The following is a 26081-nucleotide window of genomic DNA, read 5'->3' as shown; positions in this document are numbered from 1 at the left end:
TGTATGAATCAGTCAGCTAAACAGCATGTGGTGTGCTTGAAACTAAGAAGTGCAGGGGTAAATGTCATGGTTTTGGAGACTGATCCAAGACTTTGTGAAGTTACTGTGTTCACAACAGAGACCTAAGTCTTACAACTTCTCGAGATGGAGAAATGTCCAATTCCAGTCTTATAGGTATTAATCTCTTGAAATGTCTTTATGTACCTTATTCAGTTGCTAATAACTATTTTCTTCCAAAATGTAATTTGCCATCCTTGTGTTTCTCTCTGGTTTTCTCCTCATCTTATCCTTTCTTGATCTGTTTCCACTGAGGTTCTGTTCATACCAGAATTCAACAGCCGGGACAGAGAGTCATGAACCCAGGAGTCATTCAGTTCATGTTTTCAAGTCACCATTCCCAAATCAAGTGGTCAAGAAACCTTTAGGAACATAGAACATTCTTGGTTATTTTTGTATTTCACATTAGTCTTTTACTTTTGGAGATTTTTCTCCAAAAAGCCAGAACTCAGATAACTATTTTCCTCTCAGAATTATTACTGCAGTGATGTGGAACAAATAAAATTACCCATCACAGTTTTATGTTCAGTTTTACATAAACTTGCACTAATACTTAATGACTATAAGGTCATAGACCTGTGTCAGAGTTGGAGTAGAGGTGGATCCATTGTCCAAACTTAAAGAAATTTGATTTCAAAGAAAGCTGAAAGGTTCTGGAGTGACAATGTCTTTTTCCGTTTGTTTGTTTCATCAATCAGTATACTCATTTATACCATGCAATCAATTTGTACTTGCTGTGATTACTGGGTGACAATAATTAGCGTGCTTTCTTGCTCCAATTATTTGCAAAGATTTATATGAAACATTTGAAATTATGTTTGAGATATCGAGCTCAGTGACTGAATTAACTATGTAACTGCTGGTGGATTTAAATTAAAAACCATTCTCTTTTGATGAGATGCTCAGAAACAGGGTTTGAAGTGGGAGTGGGAGACACTTCACTGACCAGTGGAACCTCTGCATCATCTTTTATGTCAGATAAAAACATCACATTCTTTTATCATTCCACTGACAAAACACAGACCTCTTCCAGTAGGAGTTAGTGGTTTAGATCTCATAAAATATGTTTCCCTCTCTCTTCACTATTACCAATATCAATTTAAGTTACTACACAGATGACAAGACCAGTTGTCTCCGCTGAGTGATGAGTGTGTTTCAACCTAACAATGAGGTCATCCAACTTTCTGAGAAACAGATCCAAGACTTTGTAGTACACTTGGAGGTAAGAGGTAAATTATCCAGGTATTCAGGAGCAGCTTTCAGAATTGTATCCAAAACAGGATACTTCTATTCTCTGAGTGCTGAGCTATCATCCTTGGCAATATGAGTCCCTTGTGCAGTGAAGCTCTATCTCAAATTCTGGTAAAATGTACAAACTTTCTTGGGTGCTTGCAACACAGACTCTTCTGCAAATCTTTGACTGATTTACTGATACTAACATTGGTTTCCAAGAGACTGCTATGGCTGTACTTAAAGTCTATCTTCAAAATACTTGGGGCCATGGAACTGCAGCTTTCTCTGTCTTATAACTGCTTTCAAGCCTTCCAGGTTAAGATATCTATGTTGTCTACGTGATAATTAGAACAGCAGCATTTTTTATAATCATTAAAAATTATGATATTCATCTAGACTACAATTAATGCGAAAAGTGTGCAGCCTCTTATTTACTTATCCTGACTCCACAAGATATTGGCCAGCAGAACTGGGCTGGTTTAATTTTCCAGCAAATTACGGGAGTTTTTCTGTCTGATACAGTTTGGAGCAAAGGAGGCTTGAGAGAGAAGCTAAAATGTCCTGATTCAGCCATTCCATTTAGACAACTCAAAGTGAATTTTGCTTCTGCACTAACCACTACTTAAAAGCTAAAAACAAACATTCACATTAACAGCTGTGGGACACATTTCTACCAGCCAACATTCCACAGAAAGTTAATTATGAACTATGATATAGGTGTCTGGATCAGCATCAATCCGCTAACCTACATGGCAAAATTTTCCTTAAGAGCATTACCTAATTATTAATTGGCAAAGAGCTGCATAAATTACTTTCAAAAATGATCTGTTAGCAAATTATGCAATTAAACAAAATTGTCATGCCAAGATGATGTAATGAGCTTTGATTAAGAGTAAAAAGTTAAATTGACATCAGGATTAGTGTAGATAACATATTTTATCATGTTACATGAGTAGCAGACACTTCAGGAATGCACATGACAGCATAAAGTTCAAAACAGAAAGGGTCACAGAAGTTTTAAGTGGTGTGTAGTTGCAGTACAGTGAGATGCTCTCACTCAGAGGACTAAAAAAGAACTGTGTGTAATAGTGAGGGACTGAAATCTATCAAAAGGATATGGTACATCTTGAGTTCTGCTGTCAATTCAACCACCTGTGAGCAAGTTGCTTTCCCAGATTGTGTTTCAGATTGTAAGTCTTTAGATTTATGAGAGTGATGGAGTAGTCTGACACTTGCATGCAAAAGTGTTTGTATTTTGAGATCCTCTCTTTGCAAGTGAACACATGTATAAAGTATCATTATATGAGTTTTTCACGTCACTCTCGAGTCTACCAATTTTCCTAGTCATTCTAACTCTACTTCACACACATTATCCTCTAATTGATTCCCCAGTCAATGTAGGGTATAGATTTTGACTTTCAACTGTCTCTACTTCACAGAACTAAATAATGAAGAAGGAGAAGGTAATATTGAGCATCAGGAAGCTGATGCTCAAAGGAGGTTTCAGTCAAAATTTTAAGAGGAAAAATCAGTGAAACATTGAAGTAGGAAGTGACACTGGTAATTTTGCAATGAGGGTGGAGATCCAATAAGTAATTTGTGTTTGTGCAATGGCCTCATTATCTATAGTGTTTGTGTGCTGTTATTGGTAAATATTACAGAACATTGACTCAGTGAAGCAAATCTTACCTTTTTACACTTACTCTCCTATCTAGAAGTAGAACAGTCAGAAGCATAAATAAGTTTTCAAAAATGACCTAACCGAATTGTCTTGACTGCAGTTGTCTTTGTGGAGTGTTTTTCATTTATTTTTCCTTTTCAGAAAAGAAAATAGTTCTTACTTATCTGAGTAAAAAGCACAAAACTGTCATGTTCCTTACTTACAAAAAAACCCTCAATCTGTCACTGTCTACATCATGTAACTTTCATTTATCCTGCTTGTAAAATATAATTATTTATAATTTTAGAGACAAAATATATGTTGCAATGCATTTTCTACTTGAATAGAAGGATGCAAATTTTAAAGGGTTCTATCAAGTATGTAGTTTCTGAATGTAGGGAATGATTATGGAGATAATTCTGAAACAGTTACTCAATTACAAGGTAGTTAGAAATTATGGGCCTATTATTTCAGAGTATTTACGCAAGATCTCCATCAGAAATAGCACTTAGAAAACATGCAAGTTTCTTGATCTTTTCAGCATTTATTCTACACTAAGCAACAAACCAGAAAATCATAGTTTCATAGGCTTATATGAACTGTCACTTTCAATCACACTTTGAATTTACTTTGCCTAAAACTGAAGATTAAAGAAAAATATCTAAGTAAACAGGTTTGAACTGCTGACTTCCAAACATCAGGAATAAATAATACAATAAAATATCTTCCCACTGTTTTCATGGTAAACTCAAAATGAAGCTTTTAATTTTTTTTATTTTGTTCAAACTATTAGGCCAATAATTCAGATTTAGTCTTATTAAGCATATTTTTAAAATGCCAAAAGTTGTTTTTGTTATAAAATTATATACTTTTTGTCATATTTTTGTGTACCTTGGCTCAGAATCTTTTCTGTCACTTAACTATCACAGAGAACTTTCATTCTAATTTATAATTCAAAGAGATGCAGATACCAATAGCAGCAATAATTATTCCTCTTTAACCCTCCCACACATCTGCCTTTATATTTTGTGTAGGGGGGTAACATCATCTACTGTTAAAATTCTTCAGCAAGAGAAACTTTCTACAGGACCCTATTTACAATTGCTTCTTATTTTAAAAAGCTTTATTGTTGGGACTGAACTTTTCAGTCCTGTGTGAAAAAAGGTGTTAAGGCCAAAGAGTTGGACCAATTTTGGGGTAAGAAACTGGAACTGGTGTGACAAATTTAAGGATTGAAGGCTGGATTTGGCAGCTGAAGGGAACAGGGATAGGGTGAAGTGACAGAAGTAGGAAAGAGACAAATTGAAAGGACAAGGCAAAGAGGAGCAGCCTTTGGAGCAGCAGGAACTGTGCTCTACCTACAAAGCTTGGAACAGAACAGAAGTTGTCTACTTGTTTCCTTTATTATCAGCAAATAAATTTAAATCCTCTGGAAAAATGCTTCATTTAGTTCTCTTTCACACATCTGATGACAAACAGTGAATTCCTTATTTCATTAATTCACGTGGCAAAACTCTGTATGGTGGTTTGAAATATTTCAGATTACTCATGTCATTGCCAATATGAAATTCTGCTCTTGTTTCCTCTATTTGTTCTCAAACAGAAGAAATTAAATGTACAAAATCACATTCAAAGAATATTAGGTTACTCAGAATTTAGAATAATAACCACACAACTTTTGGAGAGATTTCAGCTCAATTCACAATGAGTTTTTAATTACTTTATTTTCTTATTCTTTTCTAATGCATGGTGAAAAGGTTATTTTTGAATGTTAACCATACCTAGTGGGAATACAGAATTTTTTAAGGCATGATTTTTGGTAATACTTATGATCACTTCACAGATACTGATTCATTTTTCCAGTGCTCTGTAATGTGAGGGTGTTTCACTCCTGATATCATTACATTGTTCACAAGCCATGACGTGCCTTTCTTAGCAATTGCTTTCTTGACAGACACTCAGTTTTATTTTCTAGCTTCAAAAGCTCAGTTTTGTTCCTCATTTCTGGTGCTGAAGGTGAGTTTGTTTTCCATCTCTGAACGCTACTAGGTTTGGGATGCTGTGAAGAGAGCCTTTTTCCATAGCCCTCCTTTCTTTGGCTGGAATTAGAAAGCCTTATTCAGTTTCAAATCCCTTTTCACTTCAGCAGTGGATACAAGCAGCAGTTGTCCAACATAAGCAGATGATCCAGATGAAAAATAAAAAATATATTCTTATTATGAACACCTGACATAGTTTATCCTCTGATAAGATGGTTGTGAACATTAAAGGAATAAAGACTGCTGATAATAACTAGAGGTTTAATGGTTTCTATGTTTTCGGTACATTACAGGTCTTTCAACTTAACTACATTTGCACAATACTTATTAAAATGCTACTGTTATCTCTTGCTATGTATCCCTCATTATCAGAGCACCTGATTACCACACAATCTGTAATTAATGGAACTGCTCTGAGTGACAGACTAGACCTGAAGCTGGGCCAAGTGAGCCATTGCTCAGGTTTCCACCTGCTCAGTCCTGCTTTGGTGAAATGATTACCAGCTACATCTCAGATGAGAGATTAATCTCATCTGTATTAGTGTCACTAATCAGATGTTCTCTTTGAGATTGGATAAAGCTATAAGATATATTGTATCTGTTCATCCTAACCATCTTCTCATCATTCTTCCATATCTAGAATTTGCACCAGGGGTTTTGACAGGAATTGTTTCTCTGTTGCTACTGAAGTGGAAAGCTCATCAGTGCAGCTCATTGTCATGGGCATGATGGGCATCTCCAGAGGAGTAGTCAAAGCAGAATCAAGCTAAACTACCTTAATTTACAATAGCAGTGTTGTTTCTCTTATGGAAAGAATTGTAATTAATTCGTCTGTTGCTGTCTATTTCTGTTGCTTAACTGATGCCAAAATAATCAACTTTCACATGATAGCCTGCTTTCTTTGATTGGATTTACTAAAGGTGAGAGAGACATCTGTACAAACTTGGAAGCAGAAGATTAAGTTCTGCTGTGTGCTTTTCTTTCACTTGTTACATGCTTTTGGGAAAATGGTATTACCCACATGCTTAGTGACTTCATCCATAAGATCAATATCAAGCCTTTTTTTCACAATGTTCTGAGGCTTCTATAAGTTTCAGTAACAGAATATAGCTATTACCATATTAAACTAAAAATGTTCTACTTTACCCTTCCTTATTATTGCTACAGTTCCTCCATCAGTAACAAATACTCTTCATTTTCATCTCACTAAAAATAATCATATTTTGCTTGGAAACTCATTACATTCAGTATGTATTAAATTTAGAATAAGGCATTTATTTTTTTAAATTTAAAAAACTGTGTTCTAAAATTTAAAAAAGGATAATTAATTAAGTTTGTTGGGGAAGGGTAGTGTTGTTTAGTTTTGTTTTTTTTTCTATAAGTAGGGCTGAATTTAAAGGTTAACAAAAAGATCCACAGAGAAATTGCTTTTCCATTGGGATAATTAAGACTCCATCACAGCGAGGTAAGAGTCAAGTCCTAATTGTTCACAGAATAACTGTCCAAATAGTGTAAATTTGTGAAGGCAAGGCAGCTAAGGCCTGGTTGGTGTTCAATCATAATTACATAATCTGAATTATAAAAAACAAGGAATCCTCAGAAAAAAATGCAAGACCTTGCCTTGGGCGGGGAGTTCTGGATGGGTTCATGAAAGGCTTGAACCAATGAGCAGAGTTGCGTGTAGCTAATTGAGCTGAGTTCTCCACAGTCAGTGGAAAAAAAGCTGCAAAAAAGGTGGCTGTCACCACATCAGTTTTGATCATGGATGTTTGCTAGCAGTCCATGTTGATTCACTACATATTAAGAAGTTTTCTAAAGCAGCACTGATGTTTTTCCCAATCACCTGACTCAGTTACTGGGGAATGCTTCCATCTTGCACATGTACAGCCTTGTAAACACAAATATGGTATGAAGCCTTTTTGCTTCAGAGCCAGTGCAGTCACTATTAGCTGTGAGTACACAGGTGTGACTGTGAATTCACATGCTTCTTTTTATTGCTGGATTTTAAATCAGCATTTGTATCGATGTAAAGAAAGATAAGAATAAGAGAAGATGGAATTTCAATGTTTTGTTGGGGGTTTTTTTGCATCATTGGTTGCTATTTTATAATTTAATTGCATTTTAAATTTTACATTCAAAATGTTCAGGCTGAGACACAAGCACTGCACTGCTTATTCCAATGGAAATTAGTATTTTTATCTCATTATAGGCCTAAAATTCAGGATTTTTATCACACTAGACATTTTTACATTAAAAGCTCCCACCCTAAGTTCTAATCTCTTTTCTGTTTCAGAATAATGCCTATAGGAAATCTGTAATGTTTTTATATTACTGCAATTTGTTCTCAGAAATTCTCAATCCTTGTTTTAAAAAATGCAGGAATTGTGATTACATAAACAATAAAATCAGCATCCTATACAAGGCCAAACATAAGCAGTAATTTACCTGACCTTTAAGGCTTTCCACATTATCTCTTGGGTGTAGAAGTTTTGACAGCCTATTCTACAAAAAGAGCCCTTATATCTGGGAATTGCCCATGTTCTTTGGCAGAATGTGAATGAGATGATTTTGTGATGAGCTGCACTCAATGAGTTTATGGGTCCTTCCAAACTGAGATATTCTATGGTTATATGCTATCAGCAGTATGGAAATATCTGCCTTTAGGTGTAAAAAACTTTATGGGCTTTCTTTTGAAGTAATGGGGTGTCATCTCACTGCTCATGTTTAAGTCTTGCACCAGTTATTATAATAACTTTAAAAGAAGTCACCTTCCACACAGGAATACAAAAGGAAGAGAAATAACAAGTGTGCTGGCTCACTGCTGCAAGCCTACACAAAAACAAACCTGGCCTGACAGCCAGGAGAGTGCTGAGCATTCATTACTTCTCTGGAAATAACGGATGCTTCACTGTCTGTTCATTTTAGAAAATAATCCATTCAGCTCATAAATCAAAGGCTGAAATGTATTTAGAATAGTAGTAACAATATCAGTCCCCTGCCATGAGGTCACTCTTTGGTGAGTCACTATCGAGTCCCGGAGACGTCATCCTGCTCTTCCCAACAGGTAATTATTGCACAGAGGAAAGGGGACCAGTGGAATTGTAATTATCAGAGTTGGTGTATGTATTGAGAGGGTTTTTAACTTATTTTGGAAGCTACCAAAGTGCACGAACTAAGATCACTAATCAAGTAGCATTGATAGTGATGTGCTAGAAGCACAACTGACTATTTACTTCATTATTCCCCAGTTACTGTGGCTCAAGATGAGTTTAATTCCTGAGAACAGCTGATTTCCTGCATTTCTGACATTCAAACCAACTGAAAGTCACAAGAATGTGAGTTTATAACTGGCTGTTAGAGATTTAATACACAAAAAGCCAAATATTTATAGATGCTAAGCCCTTGGTCCTTCCAACACATCTCTGTAGCTGTTGAAGGTATACAACATTATTCATTTGTTAGTTTAGAACTTCTGTTCATATTATACTGTATATTTTAAGACCACCCTCCATGCAGGATGTAATTTCATTCACTTGTTAATTAACTAACAAATATTTTGCCTAGTATTATCAACTCTACTAAATGAGAGGAAAATAAGATGACAGATTGATTAATTCATATGCTTCATATCAGAAAAGAGACATTTCCAATGTAAGAAGCCAAGTCCAACACTGAGAGCACCCAATCTGAACACTACATGATGCAGGAATCTGCAGCAGGTTTTTCCCATGCAGCACTTTAATGTGTACAAATTGCTCTTGGTAGGAAGAAAATAATTAGGTGTGTCCTTGACAAAGAGCTGTCTCCTATAAGAGGCTCAGAGTACTGCTACCTTGGAAGGACCAGGCATGTTTCAGACTAGTACACAGCATTTTGGACAAGGATTCTTCAGCATGGTTTTCAATAAATATTGAAGTGCTTGGAAATGATGTTTTGCAGGACCTAAAATTGACAAGTACTCACAGTAAAATTGGGATGTGCAGGAGACTCAGGAAATTTTTGTTCATTGATCTGGTCATTGGTAGCAGTTACTGAGCTTCTATACCTGATACAGAACATAAGGAACATTTTGGGACAGACACATGAGAGATTTTCTTCAGAGAGATTTTCAGAGATTCAGTTGCCCTTGATCCTTTGTAGTGGAGTGGTTTTTCTAGCAGAAGCACAGAAGGCTAAGGCTCATCTTGAGTTTTACAGCACAAAAGTATGGCCAGAGCTTTCTTTGAGACCCAAGTCAGAATGACTCCACCAAGTAAGCAGAGTTCATAGTTCAAAAATCTAATTAGCTAAACTCCCAGTCCTGGCACCGAACTGGAATGATCCTCTTCCATCCAGGGTTCCTCTTTCAACACATTACCAACATAGGCATTCTAAATATCTCTTTTATCCTTTGTTGTTCTGCTGGTAATAGAGAAAGTGAGAAAAGAATCTCTGATCATGAACTAAGCCAGAGGGAGCAAATAAAATTGCTTCAAATCCTTATGTCTTCCATTGGACTCCTTTTCCTCCTTTTGTCTATCGTGTTTTGACCTACTAACAGATGCTTTAAGAATACTTTTCATAGGTACTTTGTGGAGTGGGCTATCAACCTTGAATTATGTCAGAAGCAGACATCAAGGAAAGAATCAAAATAAATGGTTAGAGGTGAAAAGCTAGAAAAGCAATGAGCTTTAAATTGACAAGTAAAATTGACAGGGAACTGTCAGACCAGATTAAATATTCACAGGGCAGTAAAATTTCCCAGAAGATAACAGAGGATTGTACATCCACTTGCCATAGCTGCAGCCATTCAGCTTTTTATTAGAGCTTCATAACAAAAGTATGCCTCTGGTCTAAAGTCTTCCTCTGGCATTGAAACAATTTACCCTTAACTTTCCATCTGTATACACAATGAAATTTTTCATTGCACACAACTTCCCACCTAAAACTTGGGAAAAGTTTATCCCTTATTAGCTGGCTGTCTATTGGTGTTCTCTTACCTTCTTATATCATAAAAAGAAATCTGGTTTACACCCTTCATTCTATTTAAATTATTAAAATTATGCTGATTATATGTTAACTGCATGAATTATTCACATGATATTATTTTTAAGTGTGTTCTTTGAAATATTTTGGTTTTCTAAAACTGTTTCAATGAACTTTTTGTTCCAAATTTCTCAATGGCTTGACAAACACGTTTACTGAGCATGCAGTTAACAACTAGAAATAGTGTCTTGCAATTCTCAGTATTCAATAAAACTAAGTGATTCATATAATCAGAGAGAGACTTGATATTGCAATTTTTACTCGATGATATATTCCTGTTGACTTCAGTATAGCTAAAGGCAGAATAGATTGGTGCCTCTGAAGCTAGCAAGACTTTTTCAAAAGAAGAATTTTCAATTTTTTTAACCAAACTGTTCCCTTGGCTGAAACTTGTAGAAAAATATGTTTTGACAAAATTCACAAAATAAATTTTCTCAGTTTTAAAATCATCTGAGCTTTTTCTATTAGATTCTATTTATTTGTTTGAAATTCTTTTCATTTTTAATATTCTATTTATAAAGTTTGAAAACAGGACTATCAGCTTTGAAATGTTTCTCATCAGTTGTATCCAGTTAACAGCTTCAGCTTAACCAAACTGACAGTCTAGGGGTCACTTTTGCTTGAAAACTTAAAGTACTGTGCCTGGATTTGGAAGAGGAGATTTTAAATCTAAAATGCTATATTAGAAAAACATTTCCCGAAGTATTTCTAGTGGTCAGTGGTCTCTCCAGCAGACAGGAAAATGCCAGTAATAAAATAAAGAGTATTTTGTACATAGAAGTAATGACAAATCAGAATGAATGATGTGACTCTAACTAAGGGTTAAAGAAGCTGATTTATAATTTAAACAGGGAATTTAGCGAGCTCTTTACTCACAAGGAAGAGTTTGACTATTGTGTCCTCTTCCAAAGGATGGATAAACAATCTGTGGGTTATGGATATTTTCCTTGCCAGCTGTTTTTTATTTATCATGGTCAGATTTCCTTGCTTAATAAAGAAAAATATAACGGTTCATCCTATAATTCAGATGAAAGCACTAATTATGATGAAACAGCAATGCCTTTAGGGCAAGGGGGAAAAAAAAAACAGAGGACTGCTTTATATAATACAATAACAGATTTCTTACTGCATCTTTCACTTAAGGAAGCTGACTACAGCTCCCTGAAGCTGGAATACCTGTAATTTTTGTCTGATGGGGAAGTGTTCCACAGAACTGCAGTTACAGATCAGGCATTACCAAGTTTGTTCTCCACACATTGTGCTTCACTCTATTCTATTGTTCTAGAATACCATTACTTCTTTTTATTGTCTGTTCCATCAGTTGGTGCATGGGGATGAATCTGTCCCTGACTTGGTAGATGCTGTTAGTTCTGCTTGAGTGGGGGGAAAAAATCTCCATCAGCAGAATGACCTTGAAAACTTCCATGTCTGTGCTTACCTTGGAGAATACCAGTCTGCTCACTCAAAACACAACAATCCTTCAATTTTCTTGTTTCTGGGAATGAGTTTAGAAGATCTTCTTGTTGAGCAGGTGTTGTGTACTGCTTTGAGATAAAACCACCCACCTTGTCTCTTAGGCAGGTGGATTGATGGCTTGGGTCAGGTTTTCTAGGCTAAGGATGGAAAGGTACTTGGGGCTGCCTTCAGCTGCTGCGCAGAGGCAGCTGGAGAAGGGCAGCCACTGTCACTAGAAAAGTCACTGTTGTCTGTGCCAGGGTGCTGCAGAGCTGGCATAAAAGATGTTTTGTTGTTTCTTATCCTATATGGTGGGCATCACCGTGTTTGTGAGCTGCCTAGGTAGATGAAATAGCTGTGTAGCAACAGATCACAGACCAGCTTTGAGATTATTTTTGGTACAGCTCAGTGATTTCCTTCTGCTCTGTGTATATCTCTGCTATGAGGCTTTAATGTGGTTAAGAATTAGTTCTCAAATTTAGTGCTTTCAGTATCTCAGCTGTCAAAAGGTTTATAAACTCCTTTGTATTTTGTCAGTGATGCTTTTACTGCAGGATCTGTTAATTGTCACAGAGAATACCTGATTTCTCTGCTTACTTGCCTCTTTCTGTGAATGAGTCAGAAATAAGCTTGTTAAATGTTAACTGGCTCTATGAATAGATGAGTACAGATTTATCTGTGCATAGAATATATTTGGTTGATTCAATAATCAAAGGTGGCATAAAATTCATTGCTTAACCAAAGAGGTGTCCAGACTTCTGAAAATCCTTAATAACATGAGCAATTTCTTCAATGAGATGCAATTATGTTTGAAAGGATAAATGGAGTAGCATCCAGCACAGAGAAATCATGTCTGGTTTGCCACTGAAGTTTCTGACTAAAATCACAAGAGAAACTCAAGTGAAATATCCCCAGAATTTATCTAAAACAGTGGATGTGACTGTCAGGATAACAAGGGTATTTGGCCTTTTTCTCCTTATAATGTAAAAAAGGGAGGTTTAAACCCGTGTCTATTGCTTCATTCAATTGCTCTATTTCAATGTAGCTTATTCAATTTCAAAACAGAACTTTGGTTTCACGTAGATCTGATTATTACACTCTTTATGAGACAAAGTTTCAAAAGATTGAAAGTGCCCTGTCTAATTTTAAACTTATATTTAGGTTTTAAAATTATTTCTTTTCCCTGTGGCATGCCAGAGGGGGTATGTGGCTGCATGCAATCATGTCTAGGTGTATAGTTTAATGTTTAAATCAAGAGTTCACACCTTTAAAAGTACAAACTGTAGGAGATCAAGTCTTGAATGATCAAGGTAATCGCTCTCTATGCATCAATGTTCTCATCTGTTAATACACACTACAATTTTCTCTACAAAGCAGATAAATGGCAAGGAAAAATAGTCTCATCTATAGATTCAGAGCTGGTTTACAGTGTTCAGAACTTGCTGTAGGGAAGATCTCTGTCAGATTAAAACAGTGCTGGAATTCACAAGGCAAAAAAAGTAATTTCTAATCTCTGCATGCTCTCTCTATAGTCTCAACAGTCAAATTCAATTCAGTGCAATTTGATTTGCAGTTTTTCTGGGCAGGAAGTCATGAAGTACTTACAGTGTTACAGATATGTATTAAACTAAAACTGAGAATATTTACTTTTACTCCAGAACTTTGATTAAAAGGCCAAAGCATTTGTTCTACAAAAAGTTTTAGTGCAACAAAGGATGGAATCTATGTAGTGCCTAATTGAATAGTGAAAATGTATCTGTTAAGTGCAGAAAAAGTAGTTATGTGCTTAAAATCATGTGAGTTGTTCAAATATGTTGTTTTTTAAGGCTTAGATTTGTAATACTTACCTTCATTCTCTTTAAATGGCCAAACTTGTAAGAGCACCAATTCTGACAGCATCAGTCTGGAGTTATTTTTAGCACTCAGGCATCAGCTCAGACTTCAGACTGCAGAAATACTTCACTCACACTAAAATAATAACACTAACAATTGCAGCCTCATTGTTCCTTGACAGAAGAAAATCTTGTCATCAAGAACTCTTTTTATCTCAACAAAAACATAATGCTCAGGTCCCCTGCTCTTAACTCCAGGATGTTTTAAGAAGAATCTAGTCTTGTCCAATTGAAGTATTATTGACAAGTGAAAGCTTTTTTTGTGCCTTGTAATGCTCTTAAAAGCATCACAAATAATATCTGTCCATATAGGACAAAACCTTCCCAACTGATCCGTGCCATTATAACTCTTTAGACTTTTAGAATTTGTCTAATAGAGAATAGAAGATTGTTTCAATGTAAATCCAGAGTTTTGTTTGAAGTTGAACTCACAAAATTGATGTAGAAAACGCTTAAAATATTTTTCATAGCCTGGTTTGGTCTTATCCAGGCTTTAGGTATAAAATAGAAACAAACTTTCTAAAGAGAAAATTTTAGGCCCTGCAGCACTTGCTAACAGCATGCTGTGGCATTGCATTAGCATCAAAAGGCAGAGGAAAGAGGAACAGTCTGTGGAGTAATAAAGACCTTCTGTTCTAGGAGTTGGATTCTCTGTCCTTGCACAGTATCAGCTGGGCCTGATTTTCCTTCCTTTATGATATCCTTAGCAACCATTGTCTTAGAGTGATCCATGTAAGAATAGACTAAATCACTGAATCAGGCATGGAGTTCACTTCTCTCACCATCAGAGGAGGAAAATACAGATATTCACTGCCACAAGCATCAATTTCCTGCACTCTTAGGTTACAGTTCAAGTGAGAAGTAGATGATAGATCTTGGAATGCACTCATTAGTATCAATATTCAGACTTGAACATTTTCATGCCCCTTTTGTCCCTAAGATATTTGGCTGCAAACTGTCTTTTCATTACTTTCTCATTTCTTTCTTTTTTACTTGATTTCTCCTTTTACTTATGTTCTTCTATTACTTCTTCCTTTTATTCTCTCTTCCACTCCCTCTATTTTTTTTTCCCAATAAAACTTAAAAAAACTTGCTCTCGGCTTCTTTCAGGTAGTTTGAGATTTTGAGATTGTTTGTGCAGTATAATCTCTGCCCTTCAAGTTCTTACTGCAAATTCTAAAGTACCTGGAGCTCTTACTTCTGTGGAGAATTCCACAGAATGAGTCCAATCAGAATTCTTCTTTCTCCTCTTGTTCTGTGAGCCAGGCCATGCCATAATATTTGCCTTTGATTTCAACAAGAGCCTATTTAGATGCTGAAGAGCTCTAATGGCAATGAGGAGTTGGGAAAAGTCTTTACCATGGTCAGGTCAATTAAAGGTTATTTGTACACATGGGCCCTGACAACTATATGGACAAACATTGTTTGTGCAACTTGAAAGAATCAGAAAGCACAAAAAAGGCTTTCACTGGTCAATAATACTGCAGTTGGACAAGGCTAGATTCTTCTTAAGACATCCTGAGGTTAACAGGATGGGAACATTGAGTTTTTCTTGAGATTAAAAGAGCTTTTCCTGACAAAAATTTTCAAAGGGTTTTTGTCAAGGAACAATGAGGCTGCAAATGTTAGTGTTATTTTAGCTAAATTTTACTATATGAGCTAAGTACTTCTGAGCAGATGCCTGACTGTTACAGTTGAAAAAGTAATTCTGAGGCAAAATGCTAGTAGAAGAAAGAAATAGCCATTTCATGTAGATTCTGGTCCTACAGATGTTCAAAAGACTATTTAAATATCATTTGATAATCTTAGTGAAAAAATGCAAAAATTCTTCTCATGGTTTCTGGAGAATTTTTGCAGGGACTTTGTATTCATATTTCTTTCATTTAAGCTTTATAGATGTGTTTTCCCCATGCCCTTCTAAACTTTCTAGAGAGATTAAATTAGCTAAGTTTGGCTGTGGTAACTGGAACATGCAAATTCTGTCTGCTCTGAGGGTCTCTGTTTCAGCCCTCTTCCTAGCACATACCTTAAGTCACTCATGCACTTTTAGCTGTTTATTTTATTCAGTTTGCAATCAAAATATGACAACAGATTTGTAGATATCAAGGAGATTCCAGCTAGGACATTTTCACTATTCTGGTCTTTCTTCCTAGATGAACTGACTTCCTTTAGTGTTACCAACAACTAGTAATTGAATTGGGGAAGAAACAATTGCTGAAGATTTCCTCTTTCCTAGAAAACTCAAACTGAATTTGGTTGGAGAAAAACATTATATTACTTTGACCATGTTAACTTGCTGGTTTCTACATTTTTAGATGTAGATTCAACTGGTCATAATTCCCTTCCCCCATATCCTCCCTTTTGGAATGTGAAAAGACAAAGTCCAGCCCTAATTCTCAATTAAGAGGCAACTGGCATACTGGAATTTTTGAAAGTCATAATTCATCTTTCTTCTTTAGGATGATTTTCCTTACAAGTTCTGTAACATGGGGTCTTATTTCTTCAACAGAGACGGTAGAGTCCCAGGCCTTTACTACTTTCCCATTGGGGTCCACCAGGTATTTCCAGAAGTTCCAGGTTGGTTCTTCTCCTGTAGAATCTATGGGGGGGGGGGGGAGAAAATAAAAGTTAAATCTTAGAAAACCACATTAGACCACATTAGGCAATTCCTGACATTTCTTCATGTCAGTTTGATGATTAACCTCACAGAGGAAGAAGGAATGTAAAATTAAGAGGAAATTCAGACTGAATAATACTAATTTTCTGACAGACAGCTTTAACTAGACAGTAGTTTCTTGGAGATTAATGGAAACAGGAAAGCTTGAGCCCGGAGAAAGTACAATAGTCAGTGTTGAAGTGTGTGAGGGATGCGTGTGTGGGGCTGTGCTATACAGATACACCTGATACAGCTGAACACTGATAGGAAAATGGCATTTGGCATCACAACATAGCTGTACCAGGACTGATTACATGCTTATCCAGAATTTTCCCTCCAAAAGCACCCAGTACCATGTGCTTCAGAAGATTGTTTCACTAAATGCTACATGAAGAAATAACAAAGTATTTGTTCCAGGTTTCCACCTAATTCTCATCTTCTACAGTTTTCCTCTTCCTAATCAGGTATCGTTTTACGTGAGTCACATTCTTACCCTTTACTCTTCTTCTATGTGACTAACAAAATTTTCAGGACTTTCAAATAGATCAGGAACCTCATCCCCCTAGAAGCACAAGCACAGATGCTACAGACTAATTAGCATCTTTTTTCCGCTGATTATACATTGGGCAAACCTGGGAAGGAATCAGAAGTTATTTCAATGTATCATCAAGACACAGTCAGACCTACACTTGTAAGTATGTTGTCATTGTGTTGAATAAAGACAGCCTCCAGCAGCCTCCCCCTGAAGGCAGGTGAGCAGGGAAACACAAGTTTTGCCAGTTCCCTGGGTCGTGTCTGCAAGAAAACTCTCCTGGGCAAAACAGAGAAGGAAGGATGTGAAGAGGATTACTGGGAAGTTTGCCTAGCAGAGTGATCCATTACAGACACCTGGAGGGGGGTGAGCTTGGGGTAGTTGAAAATAATATCCACACTCCTTTAAATTCAGTGGGATTTGAGAGAACAATGTGGTGCTGGAGAGAAGGTGGATATGGTCCTTGCAGAACGCAGCTCAGGTGACACTGTGTCGCTCTGGGCTTTACTATATTTCATTGCTGAAAGACATTGGATTAATGCTGACATTTTAATATAGCATTTAAATGGTATTTAGAGTATTTCTCCAGTGCAAGAAAAGTAGTGCCTTGATAGGGAATACCCTGCCTTGCTGGCTGGTAAGAACCAGTAAGAACTTGCTGGTTCAGTGCTGGCTATAAAGCAGATTGGCACTGGAGGAACTGCACAGTATGGATGTTCCAGTGCTTGGGGAGGAATGAGGAAGGGAGTGAGTATTCAGGGACATTATCTAGTGCCTGGTTTCACTTTTTGGTTGTTGAATTATGAGGTACTTTGCTTCCACTTATCCTACAACTCTAGAGATTAATCTTATGAATCCAACCTGCAGCACTCATGGCACGGGAGGAGCACTTAGGAGGCTGCACAGCAGAAAAAGGAAGGTCGGGGTGTTGTATACCTAGAGGAGAGTTTTTCAAGGTCTGTATTCCATGTAGAGGTTTATTGGACCAGCTTTTAGAGGAAATCTGCTATTGATGTGTCTTCGTCTCTGGAGATCTTTTTGGAAGGTAAGACAAAGGTGACAGAGAGAAATCCTGCTTTGTGCAGACGGAGGGACGACATGACTTCTGACCTCATTGAGCCTGACCATTCTGTGAGCACAACCAGAGATCTCTTTTTTCTTTGGATGGTATTTTGTCTCAGAGGACTTCTATGCAGAGGAAACAACCCTCCAGCATTCCAGGTTACTCACCAATTAAGTACTTGAAGGCAGGAATTGCACCAGCTCCACTGACTGTGATTTTGCTGAACATGGGGAAGGAGGCACCATAAGTCTTTCGTGCAAAGCTCTCAATTTCTTTGTTAGTGTCTGGTTCTTGCTGCCCAAACTGATTGCAGGGGAATGCCAGCACATTGAAATGGTACGGGCCCAGGTCTCTCTGCAGCTGCTGTAAGGCCTTGTAGTGGCTGTCTGTGTACCCACACTCACTTGCAACGTTAACAACTAGAGACACCTGAAGAACAAGAGTGCACATTTTAAAATGGGTTGCACATGTCTGTTTTCCAACACGTAGGCTGGAATGCAGACTAATTTAAAAAAAAAGTATATCTAGAACTGTGACTGAACACGTATTTGAAACTACATTGATCTCTGTTCACAAAAAGAAGATTTAATGTTTCTTTTATGTATTCCTCTTTGCAAGCACTAAGATAATCAACCAACTGCTAAGCAATCTTAATCTTCAATTTACTGAGAATTCATGCTTTTCCATTCTGCCTTTTGGGTAGTTTCTAAGCATAATTAAGAAGTGCCCATCCAGCTAAGGTATACCAAGTTACATGAAAGAAACTTGTAAATCAATGTATTTTCTGTTATTTATCTGTCGTGAAGCATCTGCTCTGCAGCATGCTTCCCTGCTCAAAATGTAATGTCCCTGCAGAAGTGGCTGATCTATTGCTAGTGTAGATATCTTGACCTGGAAGTTCATAGAAGAATTACAGGATTTGGGGTTGGTCTGTGTAGTGTGGGCTGTAAAATTTCCCATCACTTCTAGAGTAAATCTACTCAGTTGTGACAAAATGACAATAATTTTTGCATACAGGTTTGCTGCCTCAATTAGAGATTCCCAGAAGCGAAGGCTGCCCACTCTCCTGGGTCCTGCAGTGGATCATGTTCAATGCTGTGTGCCTTGTGTCAGTCAGATATGTGCACCAGGCACATGTCTCCCAGCACAGATCTAGGTGAGAGGAAGCTGTCACAGACAGGTGAGCACTACTGGAACAACAGAATTTGTTGGGGATATTAAGTGACCTAACCCTGAACTAACAGATATTACAGTTTCTCAAAGCCTTGAAAAATTTTTCTTTGGTTTTGGACATAATTTTAGCCTTAAACAACTTTTAGAATTTTAGACTTATAGTTTTGTTATTCTCACAAATTTCATGTGATTTGCTGCTCATTCTATATAAATTGATTCCATTCTAATGCTTTCATACAGAAGTATTTAAGGAAATAGGATGTGTGAAATAAATTTTATTCAGTGAAAAATAAATGGCTACATGTGCATAGTGGTTTGAAAGCCAGAAAACAAACTGGCATATAAAGGTACATATCTGGGTAATACATGGGATCATAAGATGAAATATGTAGAAGGGGTAGGAATGGGTAAAGAAAAAGTTAAGGGGATGTTGGCATTTGTAATTTCTTACATTAAATATTAATACTTACTTCATGTATTTTCCACTTTGTATAACTGTATGGCTATCATAGAATCATGGAGTATCCTGAGTTGGAAAGACCCACGAGGATCATTAAAGTTCAGCTACTGAATTTAAAGTGGATTTGGAGTGGCACTGTTTTTCCTGGAAGACAGGTAATCTTTCAAAGCACAGGTTGGTGTAGTCTTCTTTATGGTGCAGTGTGTCAGCAGGATACAATCTAAACAACCCCTGTATACCTGTATATGAACTATGACCTGCAGCCATCTCACCTCCAAATCATCACTTCCATTCAGATAACACTTACAAGCTCTTTCTGACATTTTAAATTCAGTCTCCTGAAACATCCAAAGTTATGGCATACAATTAGATTCTTTGTCAGAGAAGAGGTATCAATTTATGATGCGTTCCTGTAGCAGACTCTCAGCATTTGAAACAGAATTTGTGTGTTGAACATAGAAAAATAACTATTGGCAGTTCTGTTCTTTTCAAATAACCTGATTTATCAAGCACAGTGATAACTGTAATTTAGCATGAAGTATAGATAAATTGTATCACTAAGAGCTGAAGTCACATGTAGTTTTTCCTTATGAAACTTTAGAAGCTTTTTAAAATATAGTTTAAGCCTTGGTATTTTCACGATGTGGAAGTATTCATATACCTCACTGAATTCACTCGGTACCCTCTCTCAACTAGAAGGGTAATGTAAGAATTTGTCATTGGAGGTTTGGGGAAAATAAGGTTGTGTAGGCATTGTGTTCATACTAAAACAGATATGAAAGATGAATTGCCAGTGAAAACAATTAAGCTTTTATAACTTTTACTTGATTTTAAGTAAAAAGAGAGCTTGAAAGAATTCACTCAAAAGAAACAACTATTTTAATTTACTGCTGCTTAAAACCAGAGGTTATTTGGCATGGTGGTGAAAGGCTTGACAACTCACAGTGACAACAGTGCAAACTTTCAAACACATTCCCCCAGAACAAATGGAAACTACACTCGGCATTTCTTGGGATGGCAGACACATTATGTCTCTCGTTTTTCCTTAGAAAAATGCATTCTCTATAACTGAATTCTCCATTGCTGAACTTCATAATTTAATAGTACAAACCTCTTAAAAGTATAACTAACATATATAATGAAAACTTTTGTCATCTATTAGTATTTCTCAATGAATATTTAAAGTGATTCTTTAAAAATCTTTACTGAGTTATCTTTCAGATGTCTGGTATTAGAAGTGATTTCATGTGTTGACTTTTTTGGTCTGTATTTTATTTTAATAAATAACAGTGACTCTTATTGCTCTCATGTAGAGTCTGTACTTAGACTTCTTACAACTATTAATGATTTAAATTAAGTTCAATATGCTGTGAGAGTGCAAGTCAAGCACACCACCTAGTGTGCAGTGCAAACAATTCAATGGACCTCACAAAAAGAATTTCATTTCAGCTGAATTCTTTATCAGCTGTTGTCTGACCTCTTAAAGCTACCATTCCCTTTGCTTAGAAAACCCATGCATTCTAATGAATTCATTTATTTAACACTGCAAAAACTCTTCTTGCTTTACTTAATGCTCACACCAGGGTGCCTCCTTTATGGAAAAATTTTGGGACAGATTTAGGAATTTCAGCTTCAAGTAACCCTTTGTAGATCTGTCAGCAGAGACAGCAGATACTTGGGGTTTTTAGAGCCAGAAATTCTTAACTGGCTCTGTGTGACTGGCACCATCTCACTGACCTGTCACCTTCATGGAACAGAGAGCAAATTTGTGCAGTAATTTGGCCAGGTCCAAAGTGCCTAGCAGTACTTTCAATAATAATATTTAGTTAAGAAAAATACTTCAATTATTTTAGGGCCTAATGCTTTGCCATGATTGTAGTACCTATGGTTCAAGATTTCCACACTGCTTAATTCCACCCCAGCACACTGTACTCAGCTGGGTGGTGGATTGATACCATTACATCAAGATAGGCACAAACACAGCAGGGAACAGTTGATGTTTGGGAGTTCTGACTCCCAAATAGGTACTATATTTGGTAAGAATACTGCCTCTTACAGCATATCAGATACAGATCATATAATAAAAGATAAGATTATTAAATTAGATTAGAAAACTAATCTTGTTTGGATCCTTTTGATTCTTGTCCAACCATAATTACTGTCCTTCATTTTTACTGAAGTGATGTGTCAACATTTTATGGTAGCATGGAAAAACCGCAGAAGGATGGCCTCCACAACACAGTGAACCAGATAGCTTTTCATCTATTTCAGTTGTGGAGCCCTTTTCTCAGTGGTAATAGTTCTTCCTTTCTTTACTATATAACAGCGGGTAGCTGTGGATCGTATCAAGATATGCTCAAATAGAAAGTGAATTAATATAAATCAGTCTTTTTTTTCTTACTATTAAAAATTGTTTCAATGATCTGAATAGACATACGTTTATATTAATAATGGTTTATTGAAGAATGATCCTGTCAGTCTTGAATTGCATTGTTTATACTTAGCATGGCTCTTGTGGTTTTAAAATTAGCACACTTTATTAATTTTTTTTAGAGTCTGGAAGCCTTTGGACTTTTTCAACTCCTAGTAAGTTTCTTGACTACCAATTAAGTAATTATTTAAATAAATTAGCTGAATGACTGAATTGAAGAAAATATCCTCTCTACATCTGCCAGAAACCTTAAGGCTGGTGCTGGTTTAGCAATTAACAGACCATTGTTCCAGGAGCTAACTAGTGACTCACTTCCTTTAAAACACCCCCAGCACACACGTAGTACTTTAATAATACTTGCTTTCTTTTAATAGCTTTAAAATATTATGATAAACTTATGCCTTTATTTATCTAACTACAGATTTAAACAAGTTTATTGTAAGAAATACATGGGAGTTTTAATTAACCTTTTTCTATCTTGATTCTGAGTTCTGAAAACATAATGACAGAAAAGGATGTGTTTTATTGCTGTAATTTTCTTTAAAATTGTGCACATACATTAGCAAAGAGCAGGTAGCCTGAACATTAATAGGATCTCTGAAGGCAAATCTATCTTTTATTCAACACAGAAGCTCAATGTCACTTTTGTGGAATAAACTATTGAATGTGGCCTAGCAGAGATCAAAGAATAATATTCACCAATGGTATTATCTTTCCCAGATACAGCTCTAGAGCTCCCCTTTATGAAAGCAGCCATGCCTTGAGCGTTGCCTGGAACCACAGCACTGGGATATAGGACACACCCTGAACCTGCCTGCTCATGACATTCCAGTCCAGGCTCTGCAGCTTGTTCCAGAGGGGAAGAACACCCCCAGCTCTCTATAGAGTGGCTGTAAGGAATTCTTCCAAGTTCCCCCTTAACTCCTTTCCATGTGGATTCTGGCCCTGAGATAGAGAAGCTACAGGTGGTATTTGGTTATTCAGATTAGCAGATGATGTGCAGACAAAACATGCCCCAGTAACAGGATTTATTGACAGAGCCTTTGGAAGGAATTCATTTTAAAAAGCACAAATATTGCTCAATATTAAACAGCCTCTATGTTTTTCTCCAACATAGACATTTGAGTGGGCATGGGACCAGTTCTGCTGTATCTCAGTTGTGAATGGAGGGGGTTGAGGACTTTGGCCAGAGAGGATTTAGACCTCTCATTTGGTCCAAATCCACAAGTATCCCTTTCTGCTGAGCCATATAAAATATGCATCTCCCTATATAGCTTCTCTGTCTTCCTGCCAATGTTTTAGCGACCTGCGCTGTGGATCAGTGAGCTCAGACATCTGAGGAGGGGAAAAAGGAAGGTAAAAATACAAAGCTAGAGAAAAAGGGTGAAAACGAGAAGTGTTGCTACCCTTTTGGGCAGCAGCAAAACTATTGGACTGCCTGACTGTATCACAGATGGATCGCTTAAGTGCTAAGAGTGGCACTTGTGGGATTTACGTTGATTTTAGCTTCTATAATTGAAAGGGGATATAAGAGGTTATAGTATTAAGTATAATGAGTGTGCTAAGTTCTCTTTTCACTCTTCCATAGATAATGACCATCTTTTCTAGATGATCAAACTATTAATAAAATAAAATGATATAAAATCAGATTTTAGCCAGGAGCATTGTTTTAAAATGATATGGAAAACTCTGCCTATAAATACTTAACGTAATATGCAAATACAATTTAGAAGACATCGTAAAAGCGTATGTGCTTTTATCTACGTCACCTTCTTCGCATTGAGTCACACTAAATAGCGAGAGAGGAATTTGCAAGATGTTGTTACAATTCCACTATACTCTGATACTTTGTAATGTCTCATGTTTTCACTAACTACGGTGAAATCTGCTAACGCCATTAGCCACGCATCAAATCCCTTTTTTTTAATGTAGATCATTAAAAATGAATGGGATTTAGATAAGAATAACACACAAGAAATCATGCAGTTAAAAGACAGAAATAAACTTCAAAAGTAAGCTACACAAAGACACAAACTTCCTGAGCTTGCAATGGAACAGGCAGAATCCAGAGCAATCCGTCCCGCTGCAAGAACGGCAGGAGGGCAGCATTCCCTGCCTGCCACGTCTACAGGCGGCTGCAGCAGAAGACGCGGACACGCACGGGGTTAGACTGCAAACGCTTTATTGAAGAGGAGCCTGTGTTAGCCGGACTTGTTGGCCAAAGGGCAGAGTCACGGAGCGAGCAAGCCCCAGCCGAGGCTCCGCTCTCTGCCCCGCGCTCGCTCCGCGGACATGCAAGGGCTGCCTGTTAGTGAGCCCGGCGGGAGCCGCCCCTCCCCGCCGCACTTACCGAGCCCCTGTACTTCTCCAGAGACACAAGCTTGCCCCTGATGTTTACAACTTTGAAAGTGTAAAAATCAGGCTCCTTCTGCCGCGTAGCGGAAAAGGCTAGGAGCAGGAGCGCTGCAATTGCGAGGAGCATGGCTAGAGGGACGAGGAGGACTTTGGGGAAGGAGGAGGCAGGCTGGTGCTCCACACTGCCCTCCGGGTCCAGCATGCTGCACGGCCGCCGCGCTCTGCCCGGCCCCGGCGCGGCCGCGCTGCCGCAAACGCCGCGCTGCTGCAAACGGGCCTTTTGCGGCACCCGCGGCGCTGCCCGCTCTCTGCAGGGCCACACGCTCCCAAACGGGGAGTTCCGTGCTGGAAGCGGTGGCTGAATGGTTATGGGTTTAAAGCGCTAGTTGGCTCAGTCTGTGGGATGCCAGTCGCAGATCCGCAGAATATTCTGGGTAGGAAGGCACCCACAAGGATCACTGAGTCCGGCTCTCCCATACAGGGATCAAAGCGATGACCTTGCTGTTGTTAAAGATCCTGCTTTAACTATGTCATTGTGATTTTTGATGGATTTGCAAAGGTCCTTTTTTTTGTGTTCCAACTATAGCATGTAGTGACTACGGTGTAATGTCAAAAGGACAGCAGTGACTTGGTTGCTACTGGTTACTGAGGCGAGTGCTCCGAACGAGAGACACAGCACACAGTCAGCAAAACCAGAATCACCAACATGCCACATGGAACAGCCACATCAGCCAGGCCTGCAGGAAATTCAGCTCTCCATGCACATGGCTGCTGAGAAGTGAGAGGCCAGACCTCTGGTTTCACTGGGAGAGAACACACCACTGGAGGGTTTTCAAGCAAGAAAGAGCCATAAAGTATCAGGAACTGAGTTTGGTGTCAAAGCGTTCGGACATTCAGAGCCAAAACACTGTCTCAGTGCACTGACGTAATTCTTGGGTTGTCTGCAAAAAAATGCCATTTGTACAGTTTGCTACTACGCCTGCTGGAAGAAAAGGATTTGTACTTACAAAGTAACAACAATAGAAAGCTTTTGATGGTCATTGATTTCTTCTTGGACCAAGAAACCGGTCAGCCACAGATAGCTATGACTCTGATAGTTCTTGGCAAAGAAAAGGAAAACACAGTGATTTACAGAAAACAATTAAGAGTGGCTCCAAGGCATATTGGAAATATATCTTTTGAAGAGCAAATTACATTTTGTAATCTCACTTCGTGTTCAGTTTTTTAAAAAACCTGAATTTTGGTAGATCTTTGACATTTTGATTAAATTTGCTTAGGTAATTCAAGCATGACTGGCATTACTGTAAGGGAAGAAGCCACATATAGCTAGTTGAAAAACTTATTTACAGTTTTTAAGCATTTCAAATTTTTCATTTTTTTATGTATTCAGTTTAAGAAGACACCCAACATCAAGAAATAATGTAATATGCTACAAAAATATATAGATGGATAGATGGAAAATCTTCTGCCATGCTCTCTACAGGAAAGATGCACTGTGATGAGAATGTGAAGTTCTTTGCAGACAAGTGGTATTTTCCTGGATACTTTCCTGGCTGTAGTATTGACCAAGATGACAGTTAAGTATGATGATTTTGTCTTTTTATAAGTAAATTATCTAAGAAGCTCTAGAGTTTCTTCAGACACATGTGGAGAAAGAGAACAGGGCTTTATTATGATGTATCTATTTTAGAAGAGTTTTAAAACCTAGTAAATTCTAAAAAAAATATATTTTAAAAAATCATTCCATTGATGATCAGCATAAGGTTTTTGTTTGTTTGTTTGATTTTTTTCAGGAAATTAAAAACAAATCTACAATACACATTTATATTTTTGAAGAATAATATTTTTGTTGCTTGGATATAGGACTAAAAATGAGGCATACTGCAATGTAAGAAGTAAGGTTTGCTCTAGAAAGGGACTTTATAAAATCTGCTTCCTACAGTTTTATGATTATCATCTCTGATTTCTAGATAAAATTTAGTGGCTTTCAGAGTCATGTTTTCTCCACAAATTGAGCCCTGAATCTGAAAGTTTTTGATCTCTGGCATTG

At 37.4% G+C, this 26081-nt stretch overlaps 1 protein-coding gene across 1 annotated transcript; it reads right to left on the bottom strand.

Moving 5' to 3' along the window:
* Positions 1 to 15400: 15400 nt before the first annotated feature.
* Positions 15401 to 24390, bottom strand: GPX7 (glutathione peroxidase 7). Its single transcript, XM_056498227.1, has 3 exons — positions 24027 to 24390; positions 17780 to 18041; positions 15401 to 15960 (listed from the first exon to the last, which is right to left on the bottom strand). The coding sequence occupies exons 1-3, from the start codon at positions 24231 to 24233 to the stop codon at positions 15797 to 15799; spliced, it is 633 nt and encodes a 210-aa protein (XP_056354202.1). The 5' UTR covers positions 24234 to 24390; the 3' UTR covers positions 15401 to 15796.
* Positions 24391 to 26081: the final 1691 nt, after the last annotated feature.

Source organism: Oenanthe melanoleuca, chromosome 8, assembly GCF_029582105.1.
Source record: "Oenanthe melanoleuca isolate GR-GAL-2019-014 chromosome 8, OMel1.0, whole genome shotgun sequence".
Classification (NCBI taxonomy): Eukaryota; Metazoa; Chordata; class Aves; order Passeriformes; family Muscicapidae; genus Oenanthe; species Oenanthe melanoleuca.
The sequence above is the reverse complement of the archived record's forward strand: the minus strand, read 5'-3'. Positions and strand labels throughout refer to the sequence as shown.